The sequence below is a fragment of the Saimiri boliviensis genome, chromosome 14 (assembly GCF_048565385.1).
Source record: "Saimiri boliviensis isolate mSaiBol1 chromosome 14, mSaiBol1.pri, whole genome shotgun sequence".
Classification (NCBI taxonomy): Eukaryota; Metazoa; Chordata; class Mammalia; order Primates; family Cebidae; genus Saimiri; species Saimiri boliviensis.
Window position 1 is genome coordinate 75,909,343 of NC_133462.1, and position 13,914 is coordinate 75,923,256.

The following is a 13,914-nucleotide window of genomic DNA, read 5'->3' on the forward strand; positions in this document are numbered from 1 at the left end:
TTCTATTTCTTTTTTTTTTTTTTTTTTTTTGGAGATGGATTTTCACTCTTGTTACCCAGGCTGGAGTGCAATGGCATGATCTCGGCTCACCGCAACCTCCACCTCCTGGGTTCAAGCAATTCTCCTGCCTCAGCCTCCTGAGCAGCTGGGATTACAGGCACACACCACCATGCCCAGCTAATTTTTTGTATTTTTAGTAGAGACGGGGTTTCACCATGTTGACCAGGATGGTCTCGATCTCTCGACCTCGTGATCCACCCACCTCGGCCTCCCAAAGTGCTGGGATTACAGGCTTGAGCCACCATGCCCGGCGGAATTTCTATTTCTAGATCCTTGAGGAAACACCACACTGTCTTCTACAATGGTTGAACTACTTTACACTCCCACCAACAGTGTAAAAGTGATGCTATTTCTCCACATCCTCTCCAGCATCTGTTGTCTCCAGATTTTTTAATGATCGCCATTCTAACTGGTGTGAGATGGTATCTCAATGTGGTTTTGATTTGCATGTCTCTAATGACCAGTGATGATAAGCATTTTTTCATATGTTCCTTGGCCTCATATATGTCTTCTTTTGAAAAGTGTCTGTTCATATCCTTTGCCCACTTCTGAATGGGTTCATTTGTTTGTTTCTTGTAAACCTGTTTTAGTTCTTTGTAGATTCTGGATATTAGCCCTTTGTCAGATGGGTAGATTGTAAAATTTTTTTCCCATTCTGTTGGTTGCCAGTTACCTCTAATGATTGTTTCTTTTGCTGTGCAGAAGCTCTGGAGTTTAATTAGATCCCATTTGTCTACTTTGGCTTTTGTTGCCATTGCTTTTGGTGTTTTATTCATGAAGTCCTTGCCTATGCCTATGTCCTGAATGGTATTGCATAGACTTTCTTCTAGGGTTTTTATGGTGTTAGGTCTTATGTTTAAATCTTTCATCCATCTGGAGTTAATTTCAGTGTAAGGTATAAGGAAGGCACCTTCTGCACATGGCTAGCCAGTTTTCCCAACACCATTTATTAAAAAGGGAATCCTTTCCCCATTGCTTGCTTTTGTCAGGTTTGTCAAAGATCAAATGGTTGTAGATGTGTGGTGTTTCTTCTGGGGTCTCTGTTCTGTTCACTGGTCAATATCTCTGTTTTGGTATCAGTACCATGCTATTTTGATTACGGTAGCATTGTAGTATAGTTTGAAGTCAGGTAGTGTGATGCCTCCAGCTTTGTTCTTTTTGCTTAGGATTATCTTGGCTATGTGGGCTCTCTTTTGATTCCATATGAAGTTTAAAGTGGTTTTTTCCAGTTCTGTGAAGAAGGTCAATGGTAGCTTGATGGGGATAGCATTGAATCTATAAATTACTTTGTGCAGTATGGCCATTTTCATGATACTGATTCTTACTATCCATGAGCATGGAATGTTTTTCCATCTGTTGCTGTCCTCTCTTATTTCCTTGAGCAGTGGTTTGTAGTTTTCCTTGAAGAGGTCCTTTATATCCTTTGTTAGTTGTATTCCTAGGTATTTTATTCTATTTGTAGCAATTGTGAATGGGAATTCGCTCCTGATTTGTCTCTCTGTTTGTCTGTTATTGGTGTATAGGAATGCTTGTAATTTCTGCACATTGATTTTTTATCCTGAGACTTAGCTGAAGTTGCTTATCAGCTTAAGGAGATTTGGGGCTGAGATGATGGGTTCTTCTAAATATACAATCATGTCATCTGCAAATAGAGACAATTCGACTTCCTCTTTTCCTAATTGAATATCTTTTTTTCTTTTTCTTGCCTGATTGCTCTGGCTAGAACTTCCAATAGTACATTGAATAGGAGTGGTGAGAGAGGGCATTCTTGTCTAGTGCCAGTTTTCAAAGGGAATGCTTCCAGTTTTTGCCTGTTCAGTATGATACTGGCTGTGGGTTTGTTGTAAATAGCTTTTATTATTTTTTATATGTTCCATCAATACCTTGATAAGGGGTTTTTAGCATAAAGCAATGTTGAATTTTGTTGAAGGCCTTCTCTGCATCTATTGAGATGACCATGTGGTTTTTGTCTTTGGTCCTGTTTATGTGATGGATTACGTTTATAGATTTGCATATGTTGACCCACCTTGCATCCCCGGGATGAAGCCAACTTGATCATGATGGATAAGCTTTTTGATATGCTGCTGGATTTGGTTTGCCAGTATTTTAAGTTCAGGATTTTTAGTATTTTAAACAAGTGCAAGTGTGTTACATAGGTAAACTTGTGTCATGGGGGTTTGTTGTACAGATTATTTCTTCACGCAGGTATTGAGCCTAGTATCCATTAGTTAGTCTTCCTGATTCTCTCCTTCTTCCCACCCTTCAGCCTCTAATAGATTCCTGTGTCTGTTATTCCCCTCTGTGTGTTCTCATCATTTAGCTCCCACTTACAAGTAAAAACATGCAGTGTTTAGTTTTCTGTTTCAATGTTAGTTGCTAAGGATAATGGCCTCCAGCTCCATCCATGTCCCTGCAAAGGACATGATCTCATTCTTTTATATGGCTAAACATAGTATTCCATGGTGTATATGTACCACATTTTCTTCATCCAGTCTATCACCAATGGGCATTTAGGTTGATTCCATGCCTTTGCTATTGTGAATAGTGAAAACTAGCCATTCTTATTGATTTTGGTGTGACTGCCCAATCTCTGTAGGAAACGGTGTGGTAGGATGAGTACGGTGAGAGGTGGCCCACAACTTAGGTTCAGACATTACTTTAAAAGCTTCATCTGCATCAATAAGAATGTGGTACACAGATTGTAGAATATACTAATGTGATTATTCCCAGCAATGGTCACATCAGGCTGAAATACTGTGTTTAGTTCTGGATGCCACATTTTTTAAAGGCTCGTTTCAAACTAAAATGTGTACAGAGGCAAGAATCAAAGATGGTGAGGGGTCTAAAAATCATAAGAAAACAGCAGTTGAGAAAAATGGGAATATTTAGCTCATAAAACAGAAGAGTTTATAATGGAAACCTGATAGCTTCCTGTATTTGAAGGGGATAGACTTATTATCTGTACTTTCTAGAGAAGTGCCTTTTCAAAAGGTGAATTGTAATCTATTAGTGGGTTGAGAAATAAATGTCATTGGTCATAATCAGTTTCATGTGTTTAATAAAATAGAATATATACAAAATGTCAGAACATATCACTTGAAATAATGGCAAACTTGTTATTTTCTGAAAATTCATTTTAATATTCTATGTGTGTATAGTGGGTCTTAATGTAAATGTATTCCTTATCATGGAATGGTTACTTATTATATGCATGTAATAAAAATAGCATCCACCAACACTAAAGTAATATAAAGAAGAGATGAGGGAGTGGGAAGTGAGGTATATGTACTATAAATCAAATTATTAGAAATATTATCTAAGTTCGTTTGAGAGTCCATCTCCGACATAAAACCAATAAGAAGCCAGTAGTAAAAACCCTTATGCAAAGAGTGCAGAGTGAGGAAATAGCCATTTACTATTATGATAGTCTTTATTTAACTTCACTTTTTGTTTGTCTTTAGGATCCGTATTAGATAATGAAGAAATTATAGATACCTTAAGAAAATCCAAAATGACATCAAACGAAATTTCAAAGCGCATTGAAGCAACAAAAAAAGCTGAAAATAAAATCGAAGCAATACGTAAAACCTATCTCCCCATAGCAACCCAAGGCGCCCTCCTCTACTTTCTAGTAGCTGGTCTCACACAAATCAACTATATGTACCAGTTCTCCCTAGACTGGTTTCATCAGGTTTTTGTTTCATCAGTAGTTTCCAAAAGCAAAGAACAAGAACATAGTTTTAAAAGGGAGAACGTGTCTCCAAAAGAAATTTATGAGATTATAAATATTTCAAAAGAACCCAACTTGGAAAATGAGAAAAATCTCTTAGATAAGCATATTAAAAATGCAATAGATGTGTTGACAAAAAGTATTTTTAAGGTGAGATATTCTTTAGTGTGAATTTTACATACTTATTTAATCTCACTGGATTAATGTAAGTTATATTTTCCCTGTAGGTGGTTTCTTCAGCTCTGTTTAATGAAGATAAACTTTGCTTCTCTTTTCGGCTTTGCACTGCAATCATGCAAAATAATGCTAATGGAAATCTAATGCAAGATGACATTGGATTCCTACCAGAAGAAGAATGGAACATCTTTTTATATTCTGGCATCTTGATAAATATTAAAAGTGCATTATCCCACTCTAGACTTATTAGTAAGTAAAAGTTATTATTACAGATCCAGTAAAAGTCCATTAAAAGCATGTTTCCTTCCTCTAAGGTGCTCCAAGTCAACGCCTCTATAATTGATTAAGGTAACAGTAGCTTGAGGTCAAGTACCTCCACTGTTGAACACATAATTGTTACTCAATAATTTTTTAATCAATGAATGAATACATAAATGACAATTACTATGATTATTGTAATCCTAATCTACAAAGCAGAATATTTAATGATATTGTAATGCTAATCTACAAAGCAGAATATTTAATGATGTTTATGTGTGGGAACACACTCACACGTAAACATCAGTTGGATACCTTCAAGAGTTAGACCTTCCTCCACCCCCCAACTACAGTTGCCCTCATTTTCTTATGAAAACTTGGTTGAAAGAATTGCTTGAACCTGGGAGGTGGAGGTTGCAGTGAGCCGAGATTGCGCCACTGTACTCCAGCCTGGCGCCTGGTGACAGAGTGGGACTCTGTCTCAAAAAATAAAAAAAAAAAAAAAGAAAATTTGAAACACAAAAAGCATGTTTATCCAAAAAGGTTATACACAATTATTTAATTATTGAATCTTTCAAATGTTTTTACATTGTATTTTTAGTATGTTTATTATCTAAACTGTGGTCAAATATAATATAGAATGTATCATCTCAATTTTTAAGTGGCACTAAGTATGTTCACACTTTTATGCTGTGTTGTAAATTTTAAGTCTCAAAAATATAAAGCTTAAAGGAAATCTGACATCCACACTAAGGGGGAAAAGTGATCATTTGGATTAGGCTTTGTCAAGTGTTTGGAGACTATTAGCAAAGACTGGAAGTCAGAATGAAAATATGAAAAGAGTTGCTATGAAGTATACCAGAGATATAGATAGTCCTATTTTGTTTGGTTTTGCTTTTTATACTCATACAAATGGATGGTACTTAGTGACAGTTTGGACTATCGAATCAATGATCTTATGATCTTATTAAGATCATTTTGCTTGCAAAAGACAGAAAACAATAATTCAGTAGCTTAAAAAAAAATTAAAAATTTGGAAGGATTTCAGGGTATTGTAGAAAAACCCAAGGAAAATGTAAATACCTAGGAGCAGAACCAGTGACTACTATTAACATAGCTCAGCTTTGAACAGTTATCAGACTCTGTACCTCAAAGTCCTAGACTCCATATTCCCAGGAGGGTGAATCTGAGTGTCACACCATTGTTAGAAGTTTGCTCCTGAACCAATAAAGACAGGGTTATGTGGCAAAAACAGGCAACCATGACTTTATCTTGGGCAGCCAACTCAAGAGGTTCCATCACACCTGACATCATTAAAACATTCCCAGTATATTTAAAGAAACAAACAAAATTTAAATAGATTTCATTATAATTTTATAGTTATAAAAGCAACATGGGTTTATTTTCTTTAAAAAAAAATGGTTAGAACTTACAGATAAGAAAAAAGTCTACTAAGACTGAATCATGAAGAAATAGAAAATCTGAGCACACCAATTACAAGTAAGGAGATTGAACTGGTAATCAAAACCTGCCAAAAAAAGAAAATTTTAGGACCAGATGGCTACATTGAATTCTTCCACACATTTAAAAATTAATATAAATTTTCCTGAAGCTCATTCAAAAAATTAAGGAGACAGAAACACTTTCTAACTCATTCTGTGGGGCCAGCATTATTCCAATACCAAAGCCAGACAAAGTTACTACAAGCAAACTACAGATCAATATTTCTGATTAACACTGATGCAAAAATCCTCAGCAAAATACTAACAAACCAAATGTAACAGCACATTAAGAGGATTATACACCATAACCAACTGGAATTTATTCTCAGTTTCACAACAGTATGAATGTATTTAACACCACTGAACTGTACACTTAAAAGTGGTTAAGATGGGCCAGGTGCGGTGGCTCATGCCTGTAATCCCAGCATTTTGGGAGGCTGAGGTGGGCAGATGACTTGAGGCCAGGAGTTCAAAACCAGCCTGGCCATCATGGCAAAAAATACAAAACTTAGCTGGGCATTGTGGTGCGCACACGTAATCCCAGCTACCTGTGAGGCTGAGGCACAAGAATCTCTTGAACCTGGGAAGCAAAGGTTGCAGTGAACAGAGATCATGCCACTGCACTCCAGCCTGAGTTGGACAGAGTGAGACTCTATCTTAAAACAAACAAACAAAAAAGGTTTAGATATTAGATTTTGTTATATTTTTGCCACAATAAAAAGTTACCTTTTATGTAATTTTTATATAAAGTAGCTTTTTATATTTTATTTATGTAAAATACATATTTTTTTTCTTTCTTTCTTTTTTTTTTCTTTTCTTTCTTTTCTTTCTTTCGAGATGGAGTCTTGCTGTGTGGCCCAGGCTGAAGTGCAGTGGCACAGTCTCAGCTCACTGCAACCTCCACCTCCCAGGTTCAAGCAATTCTCCTGCCTCAGCCTCCTGAGTAGGTGAGATTACAGGCACTCACCACCATGCCCGGCTAATTTTTGTATTTTTAGTAGAGACAGGGTTTCACCATGTGGGCCAGGCTGGTCTCAAACTCCTGACCAAGTGATCCGCCTGCCTCAGACTCCCGAAATGCTGGGGTTACAGGTGTGAGCCACCGCGCCTGACCTTATATCTATAAAATGATTTTTGTATGAAATAGCCTTAACAGCAAATCTTTGTTAAGTATCTACTTTGTAATGAGTAACTAAAAAGTTAAGAGTTTATCTCTTCTAATGGGATCATTTTTCTTTTTCTATTAGACACATTTGAATTATATGAAAGTCAGCATCTTCAGTGGCTGTCAGAGTCCAGGTGGAGGCAGTGCCAATATGTCAGCAGTCACCTGGGACCATTTTCACTTCTGTGCAAATCCCTTTTATCAAACATATCACAATGGGATGCTTTTAAGAACAGTAAAGCAGTTTATTCTCTGATCAGCACTCCTTTCTCTTCTGAAAATGCTTCGCTGAAGGAAAATACAAAATCACCGGAGGAAAGTAAGAAAGCACTCAGTGTTTTCATCTAACTTAAGTACATGTGTATGTGTATGGATTTTCAATTTGTAAATGTCATACAATATCTTATGAAAAAGTTGAAAGAATGTACATGTTCTTCAGTAATCCTCATAACCATCTATGAAAGGATTAAAATGAACTTCATTCTTGTTGGTGAGAAAATCTGATGAGAAATCAGAATTTCAAAGAGATTAAATATACCACATTAGTTTCATTACACCATGCTAATTTTGAACCTTGAATCTGAACAAGCCTACATATATCCTTCATTTTAACAAATAGTTGTTTTTAAAATTACATGGGAAAGGATCTTATCTTAAATTCAAATGGCCTACTATTTTTAGCACATCTTTTTCTTTTTCTTTTTCCACTTCAAACTCTCCTCCATTTTTCCTTACTACCTTCACTCATAACACCGCCACTCAGAATACAACCTAATTTGTTTTCTTCCACATTTTTCTGATTTTTGCCATAATAGACAATATATTATACAATAATATAAACATCTTTATACATTTCTCCTTTGCTTTTATTTCTATGGGATGAATAATAAGAAGTGGAATCGCTGGAACAAAAGGAAATAATTTCTATGTTAACAGTTGCTGCCAAGTTGCTTTCTTTAAAAGTCTATGATAGTTTATACTTCCACTAGCAATATGAATGCCCATTTTCCATAGGAGTATTGATTCTTTTTTAACTTTTGCCCATCTGAAAAGTTTAAAATCCTATTAGTGTTATAGATAATTAGCTTTTTGTATTATTATATGTATTAACATCTGTATTCAGACGTTTTTCCAAATTATTTTTGTCTTTTGAATTTGTTTATACTACTTATGCTATACGTATTTAAATGTTTGCATAGTCATATTATGTCATTTTTTTCTTTTGTACTTTCTTGATTTCAAATTCTTATTAAGAAGTTCTCCTGCCGGGCGTGGTGGTTCAAGCCTGTAATCCCAGCACTTTGGGAGGCTGAGGCGGGTGGATCACGAGGTCAAGAGATCGAGACCATCCTGGTCAACATGGTGAAACCCCGTCTCTACTAAAAATACAAAAAATGAGCTGGGCATGGTGGTGCGTGCCTGTAATCCCAGCTACTCAGGAGGCTGAGGCAGGAGAATTGCCTGAACCCAGGAGGCGGAGGTTGCGGTGAGCCAAGATTGCACCATTGCACTCCAGCCTGGGTAACAAGAGCGAAACTCCGTCTCAAAAAAAAAAAAAAAAAAAAAGTTCTCCTTCTCCCCTAGAGTTTTCTCTCTGAGTAATTATCATTTTATTTTGTTGCATTTATCACTAATATACTAGGGCCAATAATTTATTATACTATAAGAGTTAGTAACTTTTATTTAAAAGAATTCATTATTGACCCTTTTTATAAAGTGAAGATATTTTTATTTTGCAAATAACCCCAAATTATCCATTTATAGTTAGATCTTCATGTGTCTTGTTTTAAGATTAACACATCAATATTGTCTACATTCCAAAAAGTCATTTCTATAAACTAATTTGTATTTAAAGGTAGACACTGGGAAAATACCGTAGAAACAAAAGGTAAGTATAAATGATAACTGTATCTGGGACAGCTGGAAATGAGGACTAGCAGGCTTCCCACCTTGCAAAAAATTGTAATCCAGTAGGAATATTGTGGTGGTAAGGGGGTCAGTATGAAATATATGTAGATAGATATAATATTTAATTTTTCAAAAATTTAATAATCTGGTTGCATTTCCATTTGCTTCTCATTTCCTATATCTGTTATAGCTGGATTATGAATAGAAATCTCCAACCTCTAGACCTACTAGTTTACAGTCATCAGAAAAACATCACATATACAGGAACAGGTTATACTGTGTTGGCTGGCTATGCCTTTTGCTTCTCATTTTATTTCTTCATCTGTCCATCATCTTGTTATATCACTGTCCATCCACCACTTCAGCTGGACCAAATTGAAACTTAAATCTATGTTAATGTCTGCCTCTTTTGAAGTGTGAAGGACAGCTAGTGATGCCTCAAATCTAACGGAAATAAAGCTCACTTTAAAAGTCAGCCATGTTTAGAAAAAAAAAAACTTTACAATTTTATAACAGAAATTTTCATTGTGATATCTTTCAATGGTATAAAGCAAGCATCCCCAGACTATGGCCCAGGGGCCACATGCGGCCCCCTGAGGCCATTTATCTGGCCCCCCGCCGCACTTCAGGAAAGGGCACCTCTTTCATTGGTGGTCAGTGAGAGGAGCACAGTATGTGGCGGCCCTCCAACGGTCTGAGGGACAGTGAACTGGCCCCCTGTGTAAAAAGTCTGGGGACACCTGGTATAAAGTATTTGACTGTTAATCCCAGTTTCTTTCTCTAAATTATATCTAGCTGAACTTCCGAATGAAAATAAAGACATGTGTAATCCTGTATATTTTCCTTGGGAAAAACTCACTTCATTTCAAAGACTTATTTTGGTAAGATATATTATGAGAAAATATTAATATTCTAAATGTTTTGAGTGCTTTATTAGTAACTTAAACCCTTCAAAATTAAAATTTTACAAGCAAAATATATTTTTAAAGAAACATTTCGTGAATATTAACATTAGAGGGAAGCACTTACACTTCATCTTAGTGTTTCTTTCGTGTGGAGAGTCCCATGGGAATAACATTCCTGGAGTCCCTCTGTCCCCTCATTTATTCTTCCCTAGAGAGAAGGACACATAGCCCTTTTGACCCTGTCCCTTTTGGGATTTGTCTGCCTATGAAGAGCATACTTTCTACTCTGCTTCTCTGTGTCATAAACCATACAGAAATAGACCTTGACCCTGTAGGGAGAGGCCAATGGCTGACCAGCACTGTTTGTGACAGGTAATCTCTCTAATTCTAGGTTCAGTATCAGGAAGCATATTGTTGCTTCACACCTAAACCGCATCCACCAACATGACCTTTAATATTAATGTACTTTGCCCAACACCTCTATTTCTCAGTTCAGAATCTGGTTGAGAGTAGAGTTTGGTGAGTTATGGGTATGCATGGGTGTCATTTATGAGCACCCCTAACACATGAAAAGTTTAATATTTGTTAAGCACATATATTATTCTATTTAATCCTTATAATAGTCTTGGAAAGTAGGCATAATTATTTCCCTCATTTTACAGATTAGGAAACCAAGGCTTATAAATTGCCTAATAGAGCCAGGTTGCATCTCAGACAGCGTGGTTCTCATAGCTGTGCTCTTGGTAGTCATACTATATTATACTTTCTAGGGTAGATCATCCTAATTTCATCCTTATTGCCTAAAAAAGTCTTGATTTTGACATTTATTCCCTAGTTTAGTGAGAAGAAAATCTCTCATCTCATTTAAATTTCTTAAATTCTTAAATTCCTGAAATTCCTGAAAATGCTTACCTGGACAACCAAGAATCCTTTGATTTCTGCCTTAAACTTTATTTTTGCGACACTTTAAAATTCTAAGTAGAAACTGCAAAATATGACTGCATCTGGCTTATAAATATGTTTTATTTGACCTGAAGTTTTGTGGGTTTTTTCAACTTTTCAAGTACAATTTATTACTAATGAAATGGATTTGAAACCATGATCTTGCCTGGAAGATTTTTGTCTTAATTCATTTGGGTTGCTGTAACAAAACAGATTGCCAAAACCCACTAGATTGGGAAATTTATAAACATTAGAAATGTACTGCTCACAGCTCTGAAGGCTAGGAGTCCAAGATCAAAGACCCAGCAGATTCAGTGTCTGGTGGATTGCTTCGTGGGTGGCATCATCTTGCTGTGTCTTCACAACAAGAAAGTCTTTTTCCTTTTTCTTTTTGAAATTAGGTCTCACTCTGTCATCCAGGCTATAGTGTAGTGATGTGATTATAGCTCACTGCAGCTTGAAACTCCTGCCTCAGCCACCTGAGTAGCTGAGACTACAGGTATGCATCACCATGACAGGCTAATTTTTTAAGAGATCAGATCTCTATGTTGCCCAGGTTCCTCAAGACTTCTTTATAAGGGAACTAATTCCAACCCGAGGGCAGAGCCCTCATGGCCTAATTCTCTCCTAAGGCTCTACCTCTTAATACTAACACATTAGATACTAGGTTTCACCATATAAATTTTGGGGACACACGAGCATTCAGACCATAGCAACTTCCAAGTCTTTAAGTAAAAATAACTAAAATAAATATCATATACTTTTTTAAAGTTCTATGTATACATAAAGTGAGTTTTTTTCCTGGGTTTTATCGTGATAAAATATAGATATATTATTTCATCGTCATAATAATTCATTTTAACCCTTTAAGTGTGCAGTTCAGTGATATTTAGTATATCCACAGTGTTGTATAACTATCATCCTCATCCATTTCCAAAACTTTGTCATCATCTTAAATAGAAATTCTATGCCTGTTAAATAATAGCTCCCCTGGCTCTCCTCCTGACAGTTGCTGGCAACCACCATTCTACCTTCTGTCTCCCATCATGCTTATGTCTGGCTTATTTAGCATGTTGTTTTCAAAGTTCATCCATGTTGTGGAATGTGTCAGAATTTCCTTCCATTTTAAGGTTAAGTAATATCCCATTGTATGTATATATCATGTTTCATTTAGCCATTTATTCATTGATAGACAACAAAGGTTTGTTTCTGCCTTTTGGCTATTGTGAATAATACTACTACAAACATTGATACACACATTTGTTTTTTGTTTTGGTTTGAGTTTGGGTCATTTTTTATTTTTGAGCCAAAATTTGAAAGTTGAGAGATTCCAAATAAAAATCCAGATTTCTTGTCTTAATCAGGCAACACTGAGACCACATTCCTCAATGGCAACAACAGCCAGAGCTGAGTAGTGTCTATCCCGTAGGCCAGTGCACTACAGTCTTCACTGCTCCCTGCTACTTCCTGACACTGCATTTGAATGTTAGTTGCCATCTGCCATCATATTTGCATATTTATTTTTCTTTTAGAAGAGGATTTTCTTCTTCCATCTAGCCTATTTCTCTAATTTTTTTTTTTTTTTTTTTTTTTTTTTTGAGACGGAGTTTCGCCCTTGTTACCCAGGCTGGAGTGCAATGGCGCGATCTCGGCTCACCGCAACCTCCGCCTCCTGGGTTCAGGCAATTCTCCTGCCTCCGCCTCCTGAGTAGCTGGGATTACAGGCACGTGCCACCATGCCCAGCTAATTTTTTGCACTTTTAGTAGAGACGGGGTTTCACCATGTTGACCAGGATGGTCTCGATCTCTCGACCTCGTGATCCACCCGCCTCGGCCTCCCAAAGTGCTGGGATTACAGGCTTGAGCCACCGCGCCCGGCAACTTCTCTAATTTTTGTTATCTACCTGACAACTTTAGACAGACTGATAGCTCTACATGTGGATTATTGACATAGTCATGACATGAAAATATATTTAAGCTATATTAACAAATACAAAATATTGAACAATCTATAGAACAACTTCGTATGTGGAGAAAGGGAGGTGGGTAGAAAGATACCTGTATAAGTGCTGAAAATATCTAGGAGGAGCAACAAGAAACAATATATCTGGGGAGTAAGACCTTTACTTTTTCATTTTTACCTTTTTGCATTGCTTGAATTTTATGTAGCAAGTATAAATTACCTGAACAACAAAATAACTAGGTTTTAAACCCATGCCACATTACCTTCCCCCAGTAAGTTCCCAGTGATTTTATATGAACTAGAAATGTTATGAATATAGTGATCCTATTTTCCAAACCAGAAGTTAGAAGACCTGGTCTGATAAAGTGTTGAATGTACATATAGGAAAACTAAGTTAGATATTTAAAACTGAGCCTGACCTGTAAGAGCTAGAAATTGAGATTGTCACATAAAAGATTAAGTTAAAATATATTAGAAAGAAGCTTGCCCTAGAGAAGGAGAATATCTCAGAGTTCCATGAAGGCAAGGACTTTGCCTAGCTTTTTCACCCCTCACCATTGCTATAGCCTATTAAACTTAAAAGAGGGTGAGAAAGAGGACAATGAGGGATATAGATAAGCAGAAAATTTTCAGAACTATTTGTGGTTGCTTAGAAAGCAGCTAGTGAAATTGAATTCAACAGAACTCCATTTCTTCTTTTTATTTATTTATTTATTTATTTTGAGATGAAGTCTTGTTCTGTCGCCCAGGCTGGAGTGCAGTGGCACAATCTCCACTCACTGCAACGTCCACCTCCTGGATTCAAGTGGTTTTCCTGCCTCAGCCTCCCAAGTAGCTGGGATTACAGGTGTGCACCACCACACCTGGCTAATTTTTTGTATTTCTAGTAAAGACAGGGTTTCACCATGTTGGTCAGTCCGGTCCTGAACTCCTGACCTCATGATCCACCTACCTCAGCCTCTCAAAGTGCTGGGATTACAAATGTGAGCCACCACAACCGGCCTCTATTTCTTCTATCTTTCCTTTCTCTCCTACCTCTCTAAAAACAAAGCCAAAAAAAAGCCCTCAAGGGTTAAAATTTACAACAGTAGAGAAATGTAATAAAATCTTGATTGATCAATAGAGTAAAAGAGGAATGTTGGTGACAACAAATCATGATGGCCATTTGGGGGCATAAATTCTCCCCAGTGACGGACAGTATCCGGGAAACACCTAATCATTTGTTTCATTCAAGGATTCTAACACTGTTTCATTAACTGGATATACTGAGTGAACTCTGCTGTTAGACCTACAGTCTTTGGGTT

The 13,914-nt window shown here is 36.7% G+C and overlaps 1 protein-coding gene across 1 annotated transcript in view; it reads left to right on the forward strand.

Moving 5' to 3' along the window:
- The window catches only part of DNAH14 (dynein axonemal heavy chain 14), a 376,422-nt gene that overhangs the window by 326,969 nt on the left and 35,539 nt on the right, over positions 1-13,914 (forward strand). Inside the window, exons 70-73 of the mRNA XM_074385260.1 lie at positions 3,522-3,940; positions 4,018-4,216; positions 6,975-7,211; positions 9,596-9,681. Of these exons, the coding sequence (XP_074241361.1) occupies positions 3,522-3,940; positions 4,018-4,216; positions 6,975-7,211; positions 9,596-9,681 (941 nt within the window). The remainder of the gene's footprint in view (positions 1-3,521; positions 3,941-4,017; positions 4,217-6,974; positions 7,212-9,595; positions 9,682-13,914) is intronic.